Source organism: Chamaea fasciata, unplaced genomic scaffold (assembly GCF_029207755.1).
Source record: "Chamaea fasciata isolate MVZ Bird 193981 ecotype frontalis unplaced genomic scaffold, bChaFas1.0.hap1 SCAF_30, whole genome shotgun sequence".
Lineage (NCBI taxonomy): Eukaryota > Metazoa > Chordata > Aves > Passeriformes > Sylviidae > Chamaea > Chamaea fasciata.
The window spans coordinates 469,493-487,012 of record NW_027094115.1 but is presented as its reverse complement, the minus strand read 5'-3'; the positions used below and the strand labels follow the sequence as shown (position 1 = coordinate 487,012).

General features: G+C 67.3%; 1 protein-coding gene across 1 annotated transcript in view; it reads right to left on the bottom strand.

Annotated features, from left to right (window-relative positions):
• The window catches only part of FER1L5 (fer-1 like family member 5), a 28,344-nt gene that overhangs the window by 4,499 nt on the left and 6,325 nt on the right, over window positions 1–17,520 (bottom strand). The window contains exons 20-46 of the mRNA XM_066206074.1: window positions 17,136–17,227; window positions 16,192–16,390; window positions 14,997–15,470; window positions 14,617–14,730; window positions 14,242–14,510; window positions 13,890–14,158; window positions 13,372–13,535; window positions 13,014–13,190; window positions 12,281–12,602; window positions 11,701–12,112; window positions 8,052–8,158; window positions 7,876–7,964; window positions 7,748–7,789; window positions 7,558–7,668; window positions 6,845–6,976; window positions 6,618–6,773; window positions 6,443–6,534; window positions 5,816–5,986; window positions 5,125–5,273; window positions 4,328–4,467; window positions 3,528–3,616; window positions 2,292–2,387; window positions 1,579–1,720; window positions 1,398–1,497; window positions 414–667; window positions 223–332; window positions 9–147 (exon numbers count right to left, since the gene is read on the bottom strand). Of these exons, the coding sequence (XP_066062171.1) occupies window positions 9–147; window positions 223–332; window positions 414–667; window positions 1,398–1,497; window positions 1,579–1,720; window positions 2,292–2,387; window positions 3,528–3,616; window positions 4,328–4,467; window positions 5,125–5,273; window positions 5,816–5,986; window positions 6,443–6,534; window positions 6,618–6,773; window positions 6,845–6,976; window positions 7,558–7,668; window positions 7,748–7,789; window positions 7,876–7,964; window positions 8,052–8,158; window positions 11,701–12,112; window positions 12,281–12,602; window positions 13,014–13,190; window positions 13,372–13,535; window positions 13,890–14,158; window positions 14,242–14,510; window positions 14,617–14,730; window positions 14,997–15,470; window positions 16,192–16,390; window positions 17,136–17,227 (4,611 nt within the window). The remainder of the gene's footprint in view (window positions 1–8; window positions 148–222; window positions 333–413; window positions 668–1,397; window positions 1,498–1,578; window positions 1,721–2,291; window positions 2,388–3,527; window positions 3,617–4,327; window positions 4,468–5,124; window positions 5,274–5,815; window positions 5,987–6,442; window positions 6,535–6,617; window positions 6,774–6,844; window positions 6,977–7,557; window positions 7,669–7,747; window positions 7,790–7,875; window positions 7,965–8,051; window positions 8,159–11,700; window positions 12,113–12,280; window positions 12,603–13,013; window positions 13,191–13,371; window positions 13,536–13,889; window positions 14,159–14,241; window positions 14,511–14,616; window positions 14,731–14,996; window positions 15,471–16,191; window positions 16,391–17,135; window positions 17,228–17,520) is intronic.

The window sequence follows — 17,520 nt, the reverse complement described above, 5'->3', positions numbered from 1 at the left end:
GTGCTGACCGGGAAGAAGGAGCGGAGCCCCAGGAGCAGCAGGAAGGCCGCCAGGCCCAGGCCGATCCAGAGCAAGGAGCGCCAGCGGATCCCGTGGCGCACGAGGCTCAGCGGGGACTGCAGCCACAGGAACGAGGACTTGGGGCGCCTGCGGGGGACACCGAGCTCAGCCACCACCGCGTCCCCTCCCCGGCGGCCCCTCCTCACCCTCCCCGGGGCTCACTTGGGCTCGGGGAGAGTCGGGTGCTTGTTGGGCTCCTCCCGACCCTTCCCCACCGGCCGCTCCTCGGCCTCCCGCGCCGTCAGCAGCTCCAGGGTGAGCTCCAGCTTCCCCTGCGGGGCCCAGGGGTGGCTTGGGTGCAGGGCCTGTCCCTGCTGTCCCCCCGCCCCGCCACCCCCGTGTCCCCAGCCTACAGAGAGCCGCTGGCCGCTGTCCTCCTGCACGGTGCAGGGCCACCAGCCCCGCGCCCTCCTCCTGCGGAACAGGTTCAGAGGGGAGGGCGCCGGCACCGGGGCCCGGCGCCAGGGCCGGGAGAACCAGGGCCAGGAGAACCAGGGCCGGGAGAACCAGGGCCGGGAGAACCAGGGCCGGTCCTGCGGCGTGGCCCAGCACAGATGGGCGCTGCGGGCCGGCCGGCGCAGCCGCGTCAGCTCCAGCTCCAGGATCCCTGCGGGGAGAGGCCGGGCGGAGAGCTCCGTCACCCCTGGGTGCTCCCTGTCACCACTGGGTGCTCCCTGTCACCATTGGGTGCTTCCTGTCACCACTGCGTGCTCCCCGTCACCCCTGGGTGCTCCCTGTCACCATTGGGTGCTTCCTGTCACCACTGCGTGCTCCCCGTCACCCCTGGGTGCTCCCTGTCACCATTGGGTGCTTCCTGTCACTACTGCGTGCTCCCTGTCACTAGTGGGTGCTCCCTGTCACCACTGGGTGCTCCCTGTCACTACTGGGTGCTCCCTGTCACCACTGGGTGCTCCCTGTCACTAGTGGGTGCTCCCCGTCACTAGTGGGTGCTCCCTGTCACTACTGGGTGCTCCCTGTCACCACTGGGTGCTCCCTGTCACTAATGGGTGCTCCCTGTCACCCCTGGGTGCTCCCTGTCACCCCTGGGTGCTCCCTGTCACCACTGGGTGCTCCCTGTCACCAGAGGAAGCTTCTTACCACCAGTGGGAGCTCCTTGTCACCGGTGCCTCTTCCTTATCACCAGTGGGTGCTTCCCAGCACTCGTGGGGGCTCCCTGACCCCACTGACCACTCCTTGTCTCCACTGGCTGTCCCCTGTCCCCAGCAGCTGTCCCCTGTCCCCACTGGCTGTCCCCTGTCCCCTGTCCCCAGCGGCTGTCCCCTGTCCCCTGTCCCCGGCACTTCCACCCCGCACCAGGCCCTCGGGCTCTCTCTCACCCAGCAGATCGTCGGCCTTGAACTTGTCGTTGTCCCACACCTGGAGGATGAGTTTGGGCGGCACCTTCAGCAGCGTCTCGTCCAAACTCCACGCGTGCTCCTGCGCAGGGACAAGGGCGGATCGCGGTGTCACCGAGGCGTGTCCCCGCGCTGTCCCCCCCGCGGCTGGGTGTCCCCCGACCTTGCGGCGGATGGCGCAGAGCTTCTCGGCCGCCAGGAACTCGAAGGGGAACACGAAGCGCCAGTTGAAGGCGCCATTCCCATCCAGGGAGCGATAGTGGATGTCGGTCTGCTGCCGCTGCTCGGGGAGCCCGTCCAGCCACCTGCGGGGACACTGCTGTCACCCCTGTGCCACCCCAGCCACCTGCAGGGACACCGCTGTCACCCCTGGGCCACCCCAGCCACCTGCGGGGACACCGCTGTCACCCCTGGGCCACCTCAGCCACCTGCAGGGACACCGCTGTCACCCCTGGGCCACCTCAGCCACCTGCGGGGACACCGCTGTCACCCCTGGGCCACCTCAGCCACCTGCGGGGACACCGCTGTCACCCATGGGCCACCCCAGCCACCTGCGGGGACACCGCTGTCACCCCTGGGCCACCCCAGCCACCTGCGGGGACACTGCTGTCACCGCTGGGCCACCCCAGACACGTGTGGGGACACCACTGTCACTGCTGGGCCACCCCAGCCAACTGCGGGGACACTGCTGTCACCGCTGTGGGGTGACACCCGATGGGGACACCCCGGGGTGACAGACAACCTGGGGACAGGGACCGTGGGGTGACGAAGACCCCGGGGGTGGGTGACAGAGTCTCTGGATGACCAGGACAGATGCTGGGGGGTGACAGGGATGCTGCGGCGCTGGGGACAGGATGGGACACGGGGGTGGCTCACCCGGACACGTAGATGTCACTCATGCGCTGGCCCAGCAGGTTGACGTCCCCCAGGTCCGTGTCCCGCACCCTCCACACCACACAGCGCAGCTCGTACCTCGGCAGGGGACAGGGACGTGCCACCTCCCGCCCGGGATGGCCCTGTCCCCGCCGGGATGGCTCTGTCCCCATCTGGGATGGCGTTGTCCCCAGCCGGGGTGGCCCGGGTCAGGATGGTTCCTGCCCAGGATGGCCCTGTCCCCCCCGCGGGTGTCCCTGTCCCCCGGTGCTGTCCCTGTCCCCCCGGTGCTGTCCCCGGTGCTGTCCCTGTCCCCCGGTGCTGTCCCTGTCCCCTCGGTGTTGTCCCTGTCCCCCGGTGCTGTCCCTGTCCCCCGGTGCTGTCCCTGTCCCCCCGGTGCTGTCCCTGCCCCCCGGTGCTGTCCCTGTCCCCCCGGTGCTGTCCCTGTTCCCCCGGTGCTGTCCCTGTCCCCCGGTGTTGTCCCTGCCCCCCGGTGCTGTCCTGTCCCCCCGGTGCTGTCCCTGCCCCCCGGTGCTGTCCCTGTCCCCCCGGTGCTGTCCCTGTCCCCCGGTGTTGTCCCTGTCCCCCCGGTGCTGTCCTGTCCCCCCGGTGCTGTCCCTGTCCCCCGGTGCTGTCCTGCCCCCCGGTGCTGTCCCTGTCCCCGCTGTCCCCGGTGCTGTCCTTGTCCCTCCGGTGCTGTCCCTGTCCCCCGGTGCTGTCCCTGTCCCCCCGGTGCTGTCCCTGTCCCCCGGTGTTGTCCCTGTCCCCCCGGTGCTGTCCCCGGTGCTGTCCCTGCCCCCCGGTGCTGTCCCTGTCCCCCTCGTGTTGTCCCTGTCCCCCGGTGCTGTCCTGTCCCCCCGGTGCTGTCCCTGTCCCCCCGGTGCTGTCCCCGGTGCTGTCCCTGTCCCCCGGTGCTGTCCCTGTCCCCCCCGTGTTGTCCCTGCCCCCCGGTGCTGTCCCTGTCCCCCGGTGCTGTCCCTGTCCCCCCGGTGCTGTCCCCGGTGCTGTCCCTGTCCCCCGGTGCTGTCCCTGTCCCCCGGTGCTGTCCCTGTCCCCCCCGTGTTGTCCCTGTCCCCCGGTGCTGTCCCTGTCCCCGCTGTCCCCGGTGCTGTCCCTGTCCCCCCCGTGTTGTCCCTGCCCCCCGGTGCTGTCCCTGTCCCCGCTGTCCCCCGTGTTGTCCCTGTCCCCCGGTGCTGTCCCTGTCCCCGCTGTCCCCGGGGCTGTCCGTCACTCGCTCACCCCTCGGCCCTGCGGGGGTCGATGCTGACGGGGGGTCCTGGGGGGCCGAGGCTGGTGGGGAAAATGTCCACCCACATCTGCACCTTTCCCTGCGGACACACGGACGGGCTGGCACCAGCCTCTCACGTCCCCTCATGGCCCCTTGCCGTCCCCTCACTGTCCCTTTGTCACCCCAGTCCCTGTCCTTGTCACCCCCGGGCCCCATCACACACTCCTGGGGGCCCTGGCACCCATCCCCGGTGTCCCTGTCACCCCAGTGTCCCCATCCCCGGTGTCCCTGTCACCCCGGTGTCCCCGCCACCCCAGTGTCCCCATCCCCGGTGTCCCGCCACCCCAGTGTCCCCATCCCCGGTGTCCCCGCCACCCCAGTGTCCCCATCCCCGGTGTCCCTGTCACCCCGGTGTCCCCGCCACCCCAGTGTCCACATCCCCGGTGTCCCTGTCACCCCGGTGTCCCCAACCCCGGTGTCCCCGCCACCCCAGTGTCCCCATCCCCGGTGTCCCTGTCACCCCGGTGTCCCCACCACCCCAGTGTCCACATCCCCGGTGTCCCCGCCACCCCGGTGTCCCCAACCCCGGTGTCCCCGCCACCCCAGGGTCCCCATCCCCGGTGTCCCCGTCACCTGAGGGTCCCCATCCCCCCCCCCGAGGTGCCTGTCACCCCAGGGTCTCCGAAGTCCCCCTGGCACATCCTACACCCCCTGGTCCCCGTCACCCTGGGGTCCCTCCTTGGCCACATCCCTGTCACCCCAAGGTCCCCATGGCGCCCCCGCGGTGTCGCTGTCCCCGCGGTGTCCCCACCTGCTCCAGCCCGGGCCGGGCGCTGCTCTGGAGGCTCCGCGTCTCCAGGTGCTCCGGGACGAGCTCGCACATGTTCAGCACGTGCAGGGCCAGGCGCTCCCGGGGCGCCCCGGGGTGCCGCGACGGGGGGTGGCCCCGCTCTGTGACACCGGCCTGTCACCCCCCCGGCACAGAGCCCCCGAGCCCCCCGGACCCCCCGACACCCCCAAATCCCACCCAGATCATTCAACACCCCCCGAGCCCAGCCAGACCTACCGACACCCCCAAATCCTAGCCAGACCCCCCGACACCCCCCGAGCCCAGCCAGACTAATCTAGATGCCCCAAACCCTCCCCAGCCCCTCCCCAGCTCCCCCCAAACCCTCCCCAGACCCTCCCCAGATACTCCCAAACCTCCACCAGACCCTCCCCAGACCCCCAAACCCTCCCCAGACCCTCCCCAGATACTCCCAAACCTCCACCAGACCCTCCCCGGACCCCCAAACCCTCCCCAGACCCTCCCCAGATCGCCCCAAACCTCCACCAGCCCCTCCCCCGACCCCCCCAAACCCTCCCCAGACCCTCCCCAGATACTCCCAAACCTCCACCAGACCCTCCCCAGACCCCCAAACCCTCCCCAGACCCTCCCCAGACCCCCAAACCCTCCCCAGACCCTCCCCAGATCCCCAAACCCTCCCCAGACCCTTCCCAGATCGCCCCAAACCTCCACCAGCCCCTCCCCCGACCCCCCCAAACCCTCCCCAGCCCCTCCCCCGGCCCCCCGGCGCCCCCAGCCCCCCGAGGCCGGTCCCCGCTGACCGAAGTGCCGCAGCTCGAAGCTCTGCCCGCCCAGGGTCAGGGCGGTGCCCCGCGGGCTGAAGAGGGGCGCGGGCAGCCCCCGGCGGGCGCTCAGGAGCTCCAGGGCCCGGCTGGGGCACAGCTGGTCCCGCCAGCCCCCGGGGCCCGCGCTGGGGACAGCGACAGGGCCGCGGTCACCTGTGCTGGCCGTGGCCCCAGCCGACACCCGAGTGTCCCCAGCCGACACCCGAGTGTCCCCAACCGACACCCCAGTGTCCCCAACTGACGCCCCAGTGTCCCCAGCTGACACCCCAGTGTCCCCAGCCGACACCCCAGTGTCCCCAACCGACACCCCAGTGTCCCCAACAGACAGCCCTCGTGTCCCCAGCTGACACCCCCTGTGCCCACCCCAGCCCCCTGTGCCCATCCCTGTGCCCCCCACCCCTCCTGTGCCCCCGTCCTGCTCCTTCTCCCGTCCCCAATCCCTCTGCTCCCACCTCATCCCATTGTCCTGTGCGCCCCCTCCCTCTGTCCCCAGCGCGGCCCCCCCTTTCCTTGTCCCCTCCCTGCTCCTGTGCCCACCCACCCCATTCCCATCCTCATCCCGCTGTGCCCACCCCTGTCCCCAGCTCCCCCTGACCCCCATGGCCCTTCCCCACATCCCCGTGTCCCCCCCCGTGTCCCCGTGTCCCCAAGCCCCGGCGACACGCACGGGCGGTACCGGGCGGGCAGCCCGCAGTGGGCACGGAAGTGGGACAGCAGCCGGTCCTCCAGGTCGATGGTGGTGCTGCCGATCTCCTGGTCTGGTGGCACCTTGTCGTGGTCCATGATTGTCACCCGCAGGTCCTTCTCCAGCGGGATGGTGGCTGTCAGCTCGAACATCCTGGTGGCAGGAATGTCATCAGCCCCGGGGCTGGCACTGGGGACAGGGGACCCGGGGGACGGGGAGAGCTGGGGGTACTGGGACATGCCAGGAGAGGGAGTGGGGACAGCTGGGGGCACAGGGACACAGCAGCACTGGGAAGGGCACAGGTGGTGGCACAGGAAATGGGACAGCTGGTGGCATGGAATGCACCAGGACAGGGAATGGGACATCTGGTGTCGCCACAGGGATCTGGTGGCACACCAGCACAGGGCATGGGGACCTGGTGACAGCAGGCCAGGCTGGCACAGGGCCATGCTGACATCAGGAGTGAGCCCCCCCAGTACGCCCCTCTCAGTGGCAGGGACCCCCAGGCCAGACCCACCCCGGGGGTGACACTGCCAGGGGCCACCCACCGTGGGGCCGACGCTGCCAACCCGCCCCGGGGGTGATCCTGCCAAGGTCCCCCGGCCCTACCTGCCGAAAACAGGCTCCAGGCTGTTGGGCACGTACTGCTCCCGCTGTCCCAGCGTCCTCTTGCCCAGCGACACCCGCACGTAGGGATCGCTCTGGGGGCACGGAGGGGACACCGGGGTGTCACCGCTGCCGGGAGCCCCTGCCCGGCCCCGCGGGGGTCGCGCGCTGTCCTCACCAGCCCGGTGACATCGCGGGGGGACAGCTCCAAGGCTCGCACGACGTAGACCCGCACCAGGCACCGCTGCGGCCGGCTGGGCGGCAGCCGCGGGAAGCAGCGGGGCGCGGCGGCCGCTCCGGCCCCCTCGGGCTCGGGGTAGATGCGGAACAGCCCCTGAGAGACCCCTCGGTGCCCTCCGGGGGTCCCGCCCCGCTGCCGGGGTCCCGCGGGGGGGTCTCACCCACCTTGAAGCTGCCCACGGGCTCGCGGTCGTGCCCGGCCAGGGGGGAGCGGCCCGGTTTGTAGAGGGGGAAGGTCTGGCAGAAATCCTGCAGCCCCTCGAACTCGGGCACCGCCTCCAGCTCGCAGCCGTAGATCTGCGCGGCCGGGCCGCCCTGGGCTCATCCCCGTGCCCCTGCGCTTCTCCCCGGCGCAGCCCCGGCCCCTTCTTCATCCCTGTCCCTGCCCCAGCGTCATCCCCATCCCTGTCCCCATTCCCTCCTCATCCTCATCCCTGTCCCCATTTCAGCTTCATCCCCATCCTCGTCCCTGCTCTAGCTTCATCCCCATCCCTGTACCCATTCCCTCCTCATCCCTGTCCCCATTTCAGCTTCATCCCCATCCTCGTCCCTGCCCCAGCGTCATCCCCATCCCTGTCCCCATTCCCTCCTCATCCTCATCCCTGTCCCCATTTCAGCTTCATCCCCATCCTCGTCCCTGCTCCAGCTTCATCCCCATCCCTGTACCCATTCCCTCCTCATCCCTGTCCCCATTTCAGCTTCATCCCCATCCTTGTCCTCAGCTTCAGTCCTGTCCTTGTCCTCACCCCCCTCTTCATCCTCCCTCTCCCTGTCCCCGGCCCGTTTCCATCCCCATCCTGCCCCTGTCCCCACCTGCCCCTCATCCCTGTCCCCAGGTGTCCCTGTCCCCACCCCTGCAGCTCCCAGCTCTGCCTCACCTTCATTCTGTCCCTGTTGGTTCCCCACCGAGACTGGGGGTCCTTGTCCTCCATCGACGCATAGAATTTGCTCCACCAGTCCCTCTCCTCCTCCTCCTCATCTTCATTGTCCTGGTGGGGAGCAGAAGGCGGTGGGGACAGGTGGCCCTGGTGGCCCTGGTGGCCCTGGTGGCCCTGTTCCTGTGCCCACCTCGTCCTCAGCCCCGCTGTTCCTGAGGTAGCTGAGCAGGTCCTGGAAGGAGCAAAGGGCTCTTGGGGAAACTGAGGCACGGGGCCGGGCAGTGCCAGGGCTGGTGCCAGGTGAGCAGGGGGACTCACGTGAACCATCCTGGCCGGGGCTGTGGCCAGGAAACGGGAACAGCAACGATTCCAGAGGCTGGAGGAGACGGGCAGGGAAAGGAGCTCGTCTGTGGGAGAAGGACAGGAGGGCATGAGGGGACAGCTGGGATGGGCATGGGACAGCTGGCATAGGGCAGGGGTAGGGCAGGCAGTACCTGGCATCGACACCACCGTGTGAGAGCCGCTCCCAGCCCCGCCGGAGCCCAGGAGCCGCTCCTGGCGGGCCGGGGGGGGGCAGCGGTACGGCCCCAGCGCCCGGACGCTGGCCCAGCCCAGCAGCAGCCGCCGCTCCGCGCCCGCCCGGTCCCAGAGGCGCAGGCGGACGGGCGGCACGAAGCGCTCCTCCTCGGGCAGCGCCTGGCGGGGACACGGACGCGGACATGGCCGGGTCACCCGCGGAGCCGCCCGCGGGCGGGGCCCCCTCCATCCCTGCCGCGCTCACCAGCGTGAGCGCCAAGGCGTTGCTGGGGAAGTTGGGGTTGGTGGCCATGTCCTCGATGGCGGGGGTCCACAGGCTCTGCCCCCCCCAGTGCAGCTCCAGCCGCGGCTCCCGCACGGCCCCGCGCAGCCCCCGCAGCCCCCAGGCCAGCACCTGGCGGGACGCGCGGCGCCTGTCACCCCGCGGGGCTCCCGGGGCCCTGTCCCCATCCGTGGCCCTGCCCCATCCCTGACCCCAAGGAATCCCCAGGACCGCAGCTCTGTCCACAGCCTGTCCCACTCCCAGTGTCCATCTCCAACTTTGTCCCCAAGCCACCTTTATCCCTGGCCCATCCCTGGCCCATCCCTGGCCCATCCCTGGCCCCATCCCACCTTCATCCCTGGCCCCATCCCTGTCCCATTCTTGTCCCCATCCCTGTCCCCATCCCACCTTAATCCCTGTCCCATTCTTGTCCCCATCCCTGTCCCCATGCCACCTTCATCCCTGGCCCCATCCCTGTCCCATCCCTGTCCCATCCCTGTCCCATCCCTGTCCCCATCCCACCTTTATCCCTGTCCCATCCCTGTCCCCATCCCACCCTCATCCCTGTCCCATCCCTGTCCCCATCCCACCCTCATCCCTGTCCCATCCCTGTCCCCATCCCACCCTCATCCCTGGTCCCATCCCTGTCCCATCCCTATCCCCATCCCACCTTCATCCCTGGCCCCATCCCAGTCCCATCCCTGTCCCCATCCCACCCTCATCCCTGTCCCATCCCTGTCCCCATCGCACCCTCATCCCTGGTCCCATCCCTGTCCCATCCCTATCCCCATCCCACCCTCATCCCTGGTCCCATCCCTGTCCCATCCCTATCCCCATCCCACCCTCATCCCTGGTCCCATCCCTGTCCCATCCCTGTCCCCATCCCACCCTCATCCCTGTCCCATCCCTGTCCCATCCCTGTCCCCATCCCACCCTCATCCCTGGCCCCATCCCTGTCCCCAGCCGGCCCGGTCTCCATCCCACTCCCTGTTCCCCGCTTGTCCCCACCCTTCTCCCACCACGTTCCCCGCGCTGTCCCCACCCTGTCCCATGCTGTCCCCTCCCTGGAGGCGGCTCCCACCTCCAGTGTCACCCTCTGCAGGCGCGGCCGCAGTTCCGGGGGGATGCCGAAGTGGTCCTTCCTCAGGGGCGGGGGGCTCGGCGGGGCCGGGGACCCGTCCTGCCGCGGGGGGACACAGTAACAATGGCCCCCCAGCCCTGGGGGCTCTCCGCGTCCCCCCCTGTGCCACCCCGTGCCAGCCCCTCACCTCGGGCTGGTGCAGGAGCTCGAAGGCGGCCAGCAGCTCCCCGGCCGGGCCCCGCGGGCCCTGCAGGGGGTGAGGCTGGAGCCGCGGCAGCTCCCGGTGCCCCACGTCCAGCCAGACCCGCGGGAAGCACACGCACCGCCCCAGGAAAACACCGGCGCCCTGCGAGGCGGCGCCTGAGCGCGGGGCAGCCGCACCCACGGGTGTGCCCCACCCGTGGGTGTCCCTGTCCCTCCATCCCCGACCCCCCATCCTTCCATCTGCGACCCTCCCTGTCCTTCTATCCCTGACCCTTCCACCCGTCCATCCCTGCTTCCCCCTGTCCCTGACTCCTGTGCCTCCATCCCTCCTGCCAACCCTCCATCCCTGTCCCATCTATTCCTCCCTCCCTCTGCTCCCATCCTTCCCTCCCTCCTTCCCCGCCTTTCCCCTCCCTGCCCACATCGCTCCATCCCTCTCACCAGCTGCGATCGATATTGTAGGATTAATTGGTGTTTTCTTTTTACGGGACTTGACAAACCCATCTAGAGTGAGTCGCTGCGTTACTGGAAAATGTTTTAGGCCAAAGGAATGCGGGGTTCCGGGAAGACATTCCTCGGCCGAATAGCAGAGAGCCACCCATCACCGAAAGAAAGGAAGGCAGCACCCATGGGTGACGGGGCTGAGCGCCGCCATCATCATCGGCACCACCCATGGGTGACGGGGCTGAGCGCTGCCATCATCAACGGCACCACCCATGGGTGATGGGGCTGAGCGCCGCCATCATCATCGGCACCACCCATGGGTGACGGGGCTGAGCTCTGCCATCATCATCGGCACCACCCATGGGTGACGGGGCTGAGCACCACCCATGGGTGATGGGGCTGAGCGCCGCCATCATCATCGGCACCACCCATGGGTGACGGAGCTGAGCGCCGCCATCATCATCGGCAGCACCCATGGGTGACGGGGCTGAGCGCCGCCATCATCAGCAGCAGCACCCATGGGTGACGGGGCTGAGCGCCGCCATCATCATCGGCACCACCCATGGGTGATGGAGCTGAGCGCCGCCATCATCATCGGCACCACCCATGGGTGACGGGGCTGAGCGCCGCCATCATCATCGGCACCACCCATGGGTGATGGAGCTGAGCGCCGCCATCATCATCAGCACCACCCATGGGTGACGGGGCTGAGCGCCGCCATCATCATTGGCACCACCCATGGGTGATGGAGCTGAGCGCCGCCATCATCATCATCGGCACCACCCATGGGTGATGGAGCTGAGTGCCGCCATCATCATCGGCACCACCCATGGGTGACGGGGCTGAGCTCCGCCATCATCATCGGCACCACCCATGGGTCACGGGGCTGAGCGCCGCCATCATCATCGGCACCACCCATGGGTGATGGGGCTGAGCGCCGCCATCATCATCGGCACCACCCATGGGTGATGGGGCTGAGCGCCGCCATCATCATCGGCACCACCCATGGGTGACAGGGCTGAGCGCCGCCATCATCATCGGCACCACCCATGGGTGATGGAACTGAGCGCCACCATCATCATCGGCACCACCCATGGGTGATGGGGTGAGCGCCGCCATCATCATCGGCACCACCCATGGGTGACGGGGCTGAGCGCCGCCATCCTCATCGGCAGCACCCATGGGTGACGGGGCTGAGCCGAGCGCTCCGCACCCCGTATCCGTCCTCCCAATCCCATCAAGGACGTACATCTCAACGCGCGGTTCCAGCAGACGCGGACAGAAGCTTTTGTCTCCCCGGAAAGACTATTCCCCGAACTGACATCCAGACAGGACACCGGCCGAGCGTGAATCCGGGACCACGCGCACAAAGAGCCGGGGAAGCAATCGGCTGCACGAGCCCCAGGGCTGTGTGAAAACGGGCCCCGCGCACTCCGGACGCGTGACCCAGAGCGGGATTCTGTGCCGTAGGGGCAGGATCTGCGGTTCACCCAGCGCCGATTCCCGGGATCGGAACTGAGCTTTGCTTGTGGCTTTGTCGGGGTTTTCTATTTCTCAAATTCTCAATTTGTTTTATTTTTATTAATAAATTTGTTATTAATAGTTTTCAATTCACGGGTTCGGCTTATCATTTATAACACCATCCGTCCCCCCATCCCTCCCGCTGGGCGTCCCCGTGCCCGCTGCGTCCCCTACCTGTCCCCTCTGGTCGAACACCTCCACCACCACCGCGGGGGGCTCGTCCCGGACCCCGCGGGGGTCCCCGAACAGCGGCACCCGCGGGAACAGCAGCGTCTGCTCCCACCGCGGCTCCAGCGCCCCGCGCACCGCCCGCGTGCGCTGGCTCCGCGACGCGAACGACACGTGCGCGGTGGCATCTGGTGACAGCGACACCGTCAGCGCCCCCGGGGCTGCCAGCGGGGCGGGGGGGCCGCGGCCGGGGGTCCCACCTAAGGAGGTCCGGGCGCTGCCGGGCGCCAGATCCAGCGCCTGGAAGATGTAACAGCGGAGCTGGAAGCGGCCGGGCCCTGGGGACAGGTGGGGGGTCAGGGGGGGCTGGGAGCCCCCGGTCCCTTCTGACCCTTCCCCGGCCCCTCCCCGGCCCCTCCCGGCCCCTCCCGGCCCCTCCCGGCCCCTCTCCGGCCCCTCCCGGCCTCTTCCGGCCCCTCCCGGCCCCTCGCGGCCCCCTGGCTCACGTTGGAAGGTGCAGAGGATTAAGGGGGGCGGCTGCTGCAGGGGTGTCAGGGAGGAGTCCCCCGGCAGCTGCGGGGCCACAGCTGGATTGTCCCGGGTCAGGTCCTCGGTGTCCTGGGAGAGGACAGGGGTGGGCTGGGGGACCCTGCTGTCCCCTGGCTTTGCAGCCTCCTGTCCCATGTGCTCCTGTCCCATCATGACCCAGCTCCAGAGGGTTCCATCCAGCCCGCCATCCCGCCATCCCTCCATCCTTCCACCTCTCCTGCCATCCCTACATCCTTCCATCCCCCATCTCCCATCCTTGTCCATTCTTATCCATCTATCCATCCATCATCCATCCATCCATCCATCATCCATCTACCCATCCCTCCATCCATCCATCCCTCCATCCATCCATCATCCATCCCTCCATCCAACCATCATCCATCCATCCATCCATCCATGCATCCAACCATCATCCATCCATCCATCCATCCATGCATCCATCCATCCATCATCCATCCATCCATCCATCATCCATCTACCCATCCATCCATCCATCCATCCATCCATCATCCATCCATCCGTCCACCATCCATCCATCCATCCATCCATCCATCCATCCATCATCCACCATCCATCCCTCTCTGTCCCTCCCTCTCCCCACACCTCCATCCCTCACCCCTCACCCTCTCCTCTGCCCCAGCCCCTCTCTCTGCCCCCCCGGGCCGTTCCCGGTCCCGCGGCCGCTCCTACCGGGGCTCCGTGGAGCAGGAAGAGCGGAGCCACGGGTGTGGGCTCGGCGGGGACCAGGCTGCGCTGCCAGCGGCGCCGGCGGCACCGGGGCCCCGCCGGGACCTTGGGCTGGAAGGAGCAGCCCCAAAAGCACTCGGGCTGCCACGCCTCGTCCTCCCACAGCTCCTCGGGGTCCTGCTGCAGGGCATGGCACAGGGACAGTGTCACATGGGGACACCTCCATCCCTGCCACCCCATCCCTGCCACCTCCAACCCTGCCACCCCATCCCTGCCACCCCATCCCTGCCACCTCCATCCCGTCACCTCCAGCTCTGCCACCCCATCCCCACTGCCCCATCGCCGTCCCCGTGTGTGTCACCAGGGTGCTGAGGGTGTCCGTGTCCTGCTCCCGTGTCCCGCTGTCGCTGTCCCCGTGGCGGACCCGGAGCCAGCGCCGGCGCCGCAGGGTGTGGCAGTGCTGTCCCTCGCTGTGCCACACTGCCGGGGGGCTGCCATCCTCCGTGCCCACCCCGTACTGCCAGCCTGCACACAGGGGTCGGCTCCTTCCCTGCCACCCTGTCCCTGGCACCGTGTCCCTGTCACCCAGACCCCGTCACCCCCATCCCTGTCACCCTCACCACTGCCAGCCCTATTCCTATCACCTCCATCCTTGTCACTTCCATTCCCATCATTCCCATCCCGTCACCTCTATTCCTGTCACCCCCATCTCCACCATCCCTGTCCCTGTCACCTCCATCCCTGTCACCCCATCCCCTCCATCTCTGCCGCCCCTTTCCCCCCTGCCCCTGTCACCTCCATCCTGCCACCCCATCCCTGTCCCCCCATCCCTGTCCCCACCATCCTGCTGTGCTGTGCCCACCGGGAGCCCGCCCTCACCGTCCTCATCCACGGCCCCCTCCATGTCCACGTGCCAGTCGCTGGTGACGCCCCGGCCCTGGGGACGCGCCACCTCCTCCTGCCAAACCAGGGGCGAGCTGAGCTCCGACACGCTGGTGTCGCCCGCGCTGTCCCCGCGCCGTCCCGCACTCGCGGCGCCCGCGCTGGCGGTGCCGGAGGGGCTCCAGCTGCCGCCGGGATCCCGGCTCTGGTTCTCGTACAGCTCCTCCAGCACCGCGCTCACCGCGGGCTCCGGCCGTGGCAGCGCCCTGGGGACACCAGGGGACAACAACGCTGGCGTCGCCGAGGTCCCCGCAGGGACAGGGTGGGGCGGCTGTCCCCTCCCGCTCACCGCCGCGGCCGCTCCACGCTCCAGGGGCCGTCCCAGCGCCAGCCCGCGGGGGGCTGGATCCGCTCCGGGGGGCGCCCGGCCCGGCCGCAGCTGTCGGAGAACGCGGGGCGCCCCAAAAGCTTCCGGGGCCCCCATGTCCCCCACAGCCGCGTCTGCTGCTCGTACTGCGGGGACACGGGGCCCGGCCTCAGGGGACACTGGCGGACGTTGTCCCCTCCCAGGTGTCCCCTTCCGGTGCTGTCCCCTCCCTGTCCGCTGTTCCCTCGATGCTGTCCCCTCCCCGATGCTGTCCCCTCTCACTGTCCTCTCCCCGGTGCTGCCCCCTCCCAGTGCTGTCCCCTGGCTGTCCCCTGGCTGTCCCCTGGCTGTCCCCACCGTCTCGCAGTAGAAGCGCAGGGTCCCCTCGAGCAGCCGGGCCAGGTCCCCGCTCTCGGCCACTCGTCCCAGCCACAGCCGGACCCGCACCTGCGCCTGGATGTCCCCGCGGCCCTGCGACACAAAGGGTCACCGAGGGGTGGGGACACGGGGGGGACAGGGAGGGGACGGGGGGGGACACGGAGCAGGGACGGAGGGGACATGGAGGAGATGAGGTGGGAATAGAGAGGGGACATGGAGCAGGGCCAGAGGGGACATGGGAGGGCATAGAGGGACACGGAGCAGTGAGGGAGGGGGACATGGAGGGACGTGAAGGGACACAAAGATGCTGTGGGGGGCACAGAGGGGGTGTGGAGGGACGCCAGTGACTGTGGGGACACCAAGGGGACATGGAGGGACACAAAGGCGCCGTGGGGGGCACAAAGGGGACATGGAGGGACACCAAGGGGACATGGAGGAATATCAAGGACTGTGGAGACGCAAGGGACTGTGGGGGCACAAAAGGGACATGTAGGGACACAAGGGGACATGTAGGGCCACGAGGGGACACCGGGAGCTCCCACCAGGAACAGGGTGAGGATCCTCCCGCAGAGGGGGCCGCAGGCGCCGGGGCCGCGCGGGGAGTGCAGGACATCGGTGGCGGCGACCCGCGCCGAGGCCACCCGGAGCTGGCCCCGCAACAGCCACAGCTGCACATCGGGGACACCGGCCTGGGGCTGCGGGGACACGCAGGGGACACACGGGGGACGCACAAGGGACACGGTGAGAGCGGCATCAGGAATGGGACAGGAACAGCCCCAAAGGGACCGCAAACCCGGCAGGGGATGGGCAGGGAACGCGGGCGCCGGCAGGAATCATCCCAGGATTACACTTTAAAAATTGGCCCGTTTTGGGGGGGGGGGGGGTTGATTTCTCCCATTTCAGGGGTTTTGATTTGTCCCATTTTCAGGGATTTTGATTCGTTCCATTTTGGGTGAGGGGGGTTGATTCATCCCATTTTGGGGGGTTTTGATTTGTCCCATTTTTGAGGGGTTTTGATTTGTCCAGTTTTGGGTGAGGGGTGTTGATTTGTCCCATTTTTGGGGGTTTGATTTCTCCCATTTCAGGGATTTTGATTTGTCCCATTTTTGGGGGTTTTGATTCGTCCCATTTTTGGGGGGTTTTGATTCGTCTCATTTTGGGTGAGGGGGGTTGATTCATCCCATTTTTGGGGGTTTTGATTTGTCCCATTTTTGAGGGGTTTTGATTTGTCCAGTTTTGGGTGAGGGGGTTTGATTTGTCCCATTTTTGGGGGTTTTGATTCATCCCATTTTTGGGGTTTGATTCGTCCCATTTTTGGGGGGTTTTGATTTGTCCCATTTTTGGGGGTTTGATTGCTCCCATTTCAGGGATTTTGATTTGTCCCGTTTTGGATGAGGGGTTTTGATTTGTCCCATTTTTGGGGGGTTTGATTCGTCCCATTTTTGGGGGGTTTTGATTCATCCCATTTTGGGGGGTTTTGATTCGTCCCATTTTGGGTGAGGGGGGGTTGATTCGTCCCATTTTGGGTCCCATTTTGGGAGGTTTTGGCCCCACCTCGACGGCCAGCGCTGCCACACGCCGCAGCCACCCCTGGGCCATCGTCCCCAGCGCGTCCCGGCGCGGTTCCGGCATTTGTTGGGGTTCGGCCTCGGCCGCGCGCCGGAGCCGCTGCAGGAGGAGCCGCCGGGAGCTGCGCAGCTGCTGGTCCAGGGCTGTCAGCGTGGGCTGCTCCTCCAGCCAGGCCAGGGCGTCCCTGCGGCGTCCCCAAAACAGCCCAAAATCACCCCAAAATCACACGGGGTCACCCCAAATCACCCCAGCCTAGGGCGCCCCTGCAGTGCCCCAAAACAGCCAAAAATCACCCCAAACCACCCTGAAATCAACCAAAAATCACCCCAAAATCACCCCAGCCTAGGGCGCACCTGCAGTGCCCCATAACAGCCCAAACCCACCCCAAAATCATTCCAAAATCACCCCAAACCACCCCCAAAACACCCCCAAAACCACCCCAAATCACCCCGACCCTGAGCATCTCTGCGGCGCCCCAAAACACCCCTAAAAACCAGCAGGGTGACCCCCAAACCCCACAGAGTCACCCCAAAATCACCTCAAAACCCACAGGATTCCCCCAAATGGACCAGTTTCACCCTCGGCCAGGGCCTGCCTAAAACACCCCCAAACCTCACAGGGTCACCCCAAAATCTCCACTTCCACCCCAAGAATTCTTCCTTTGCCCAAGTAATTCCTCGTTTTTCCCTCAAACCCTCCATTCTTCCCCCAAAAACCCGATTTCCACCCCAACACCCCACATCCCCTTCATTTCATTTCCACCCCAAACTGTCCTCCAGAACGTGTCCCAAAGTGTCCCAAAGTGTCCCAAATTCCCCAAACCCTGACTGCCAGCCCCAGATTCCCCATCCGCCGGCCCCAAAGCCTGGATTTGGGATTTGGGATCACTCAAACCCTGGTTTTGGGGTTTGGGGTTTGGGATCACTCACGTGCAGTCCTGGGCCAGCTCCCGCAGCAGCCTGGCCCCGATGTCCCCCGCCTTGTCCCCGTCGTGTCCCCGCAGCTCGGCCAGGTTCTTCTCCTGGGAACATCCCCAAACCGTTCCCAGATGGATTTGAGACCAATCCCATCCCAAACATTCTCAAATGGATTTGGGATCGATCCCACCCCAAACCGTTCCCAGATGGATTTGGGGTCAATCCCATCCCAAACATTCCCAAACGGATTTGGGATCGATCCCACCCCAAACCATTCCCACCCAGATTTGGGATCAGTCCCCACCAGGATTTGGGATCAGTCCCCACCAGGATTTGGGATCAGTCCCCACCGGGATCTGGGATCAGTCCCCACTCGTATCTGGGATCAGTCCCCACC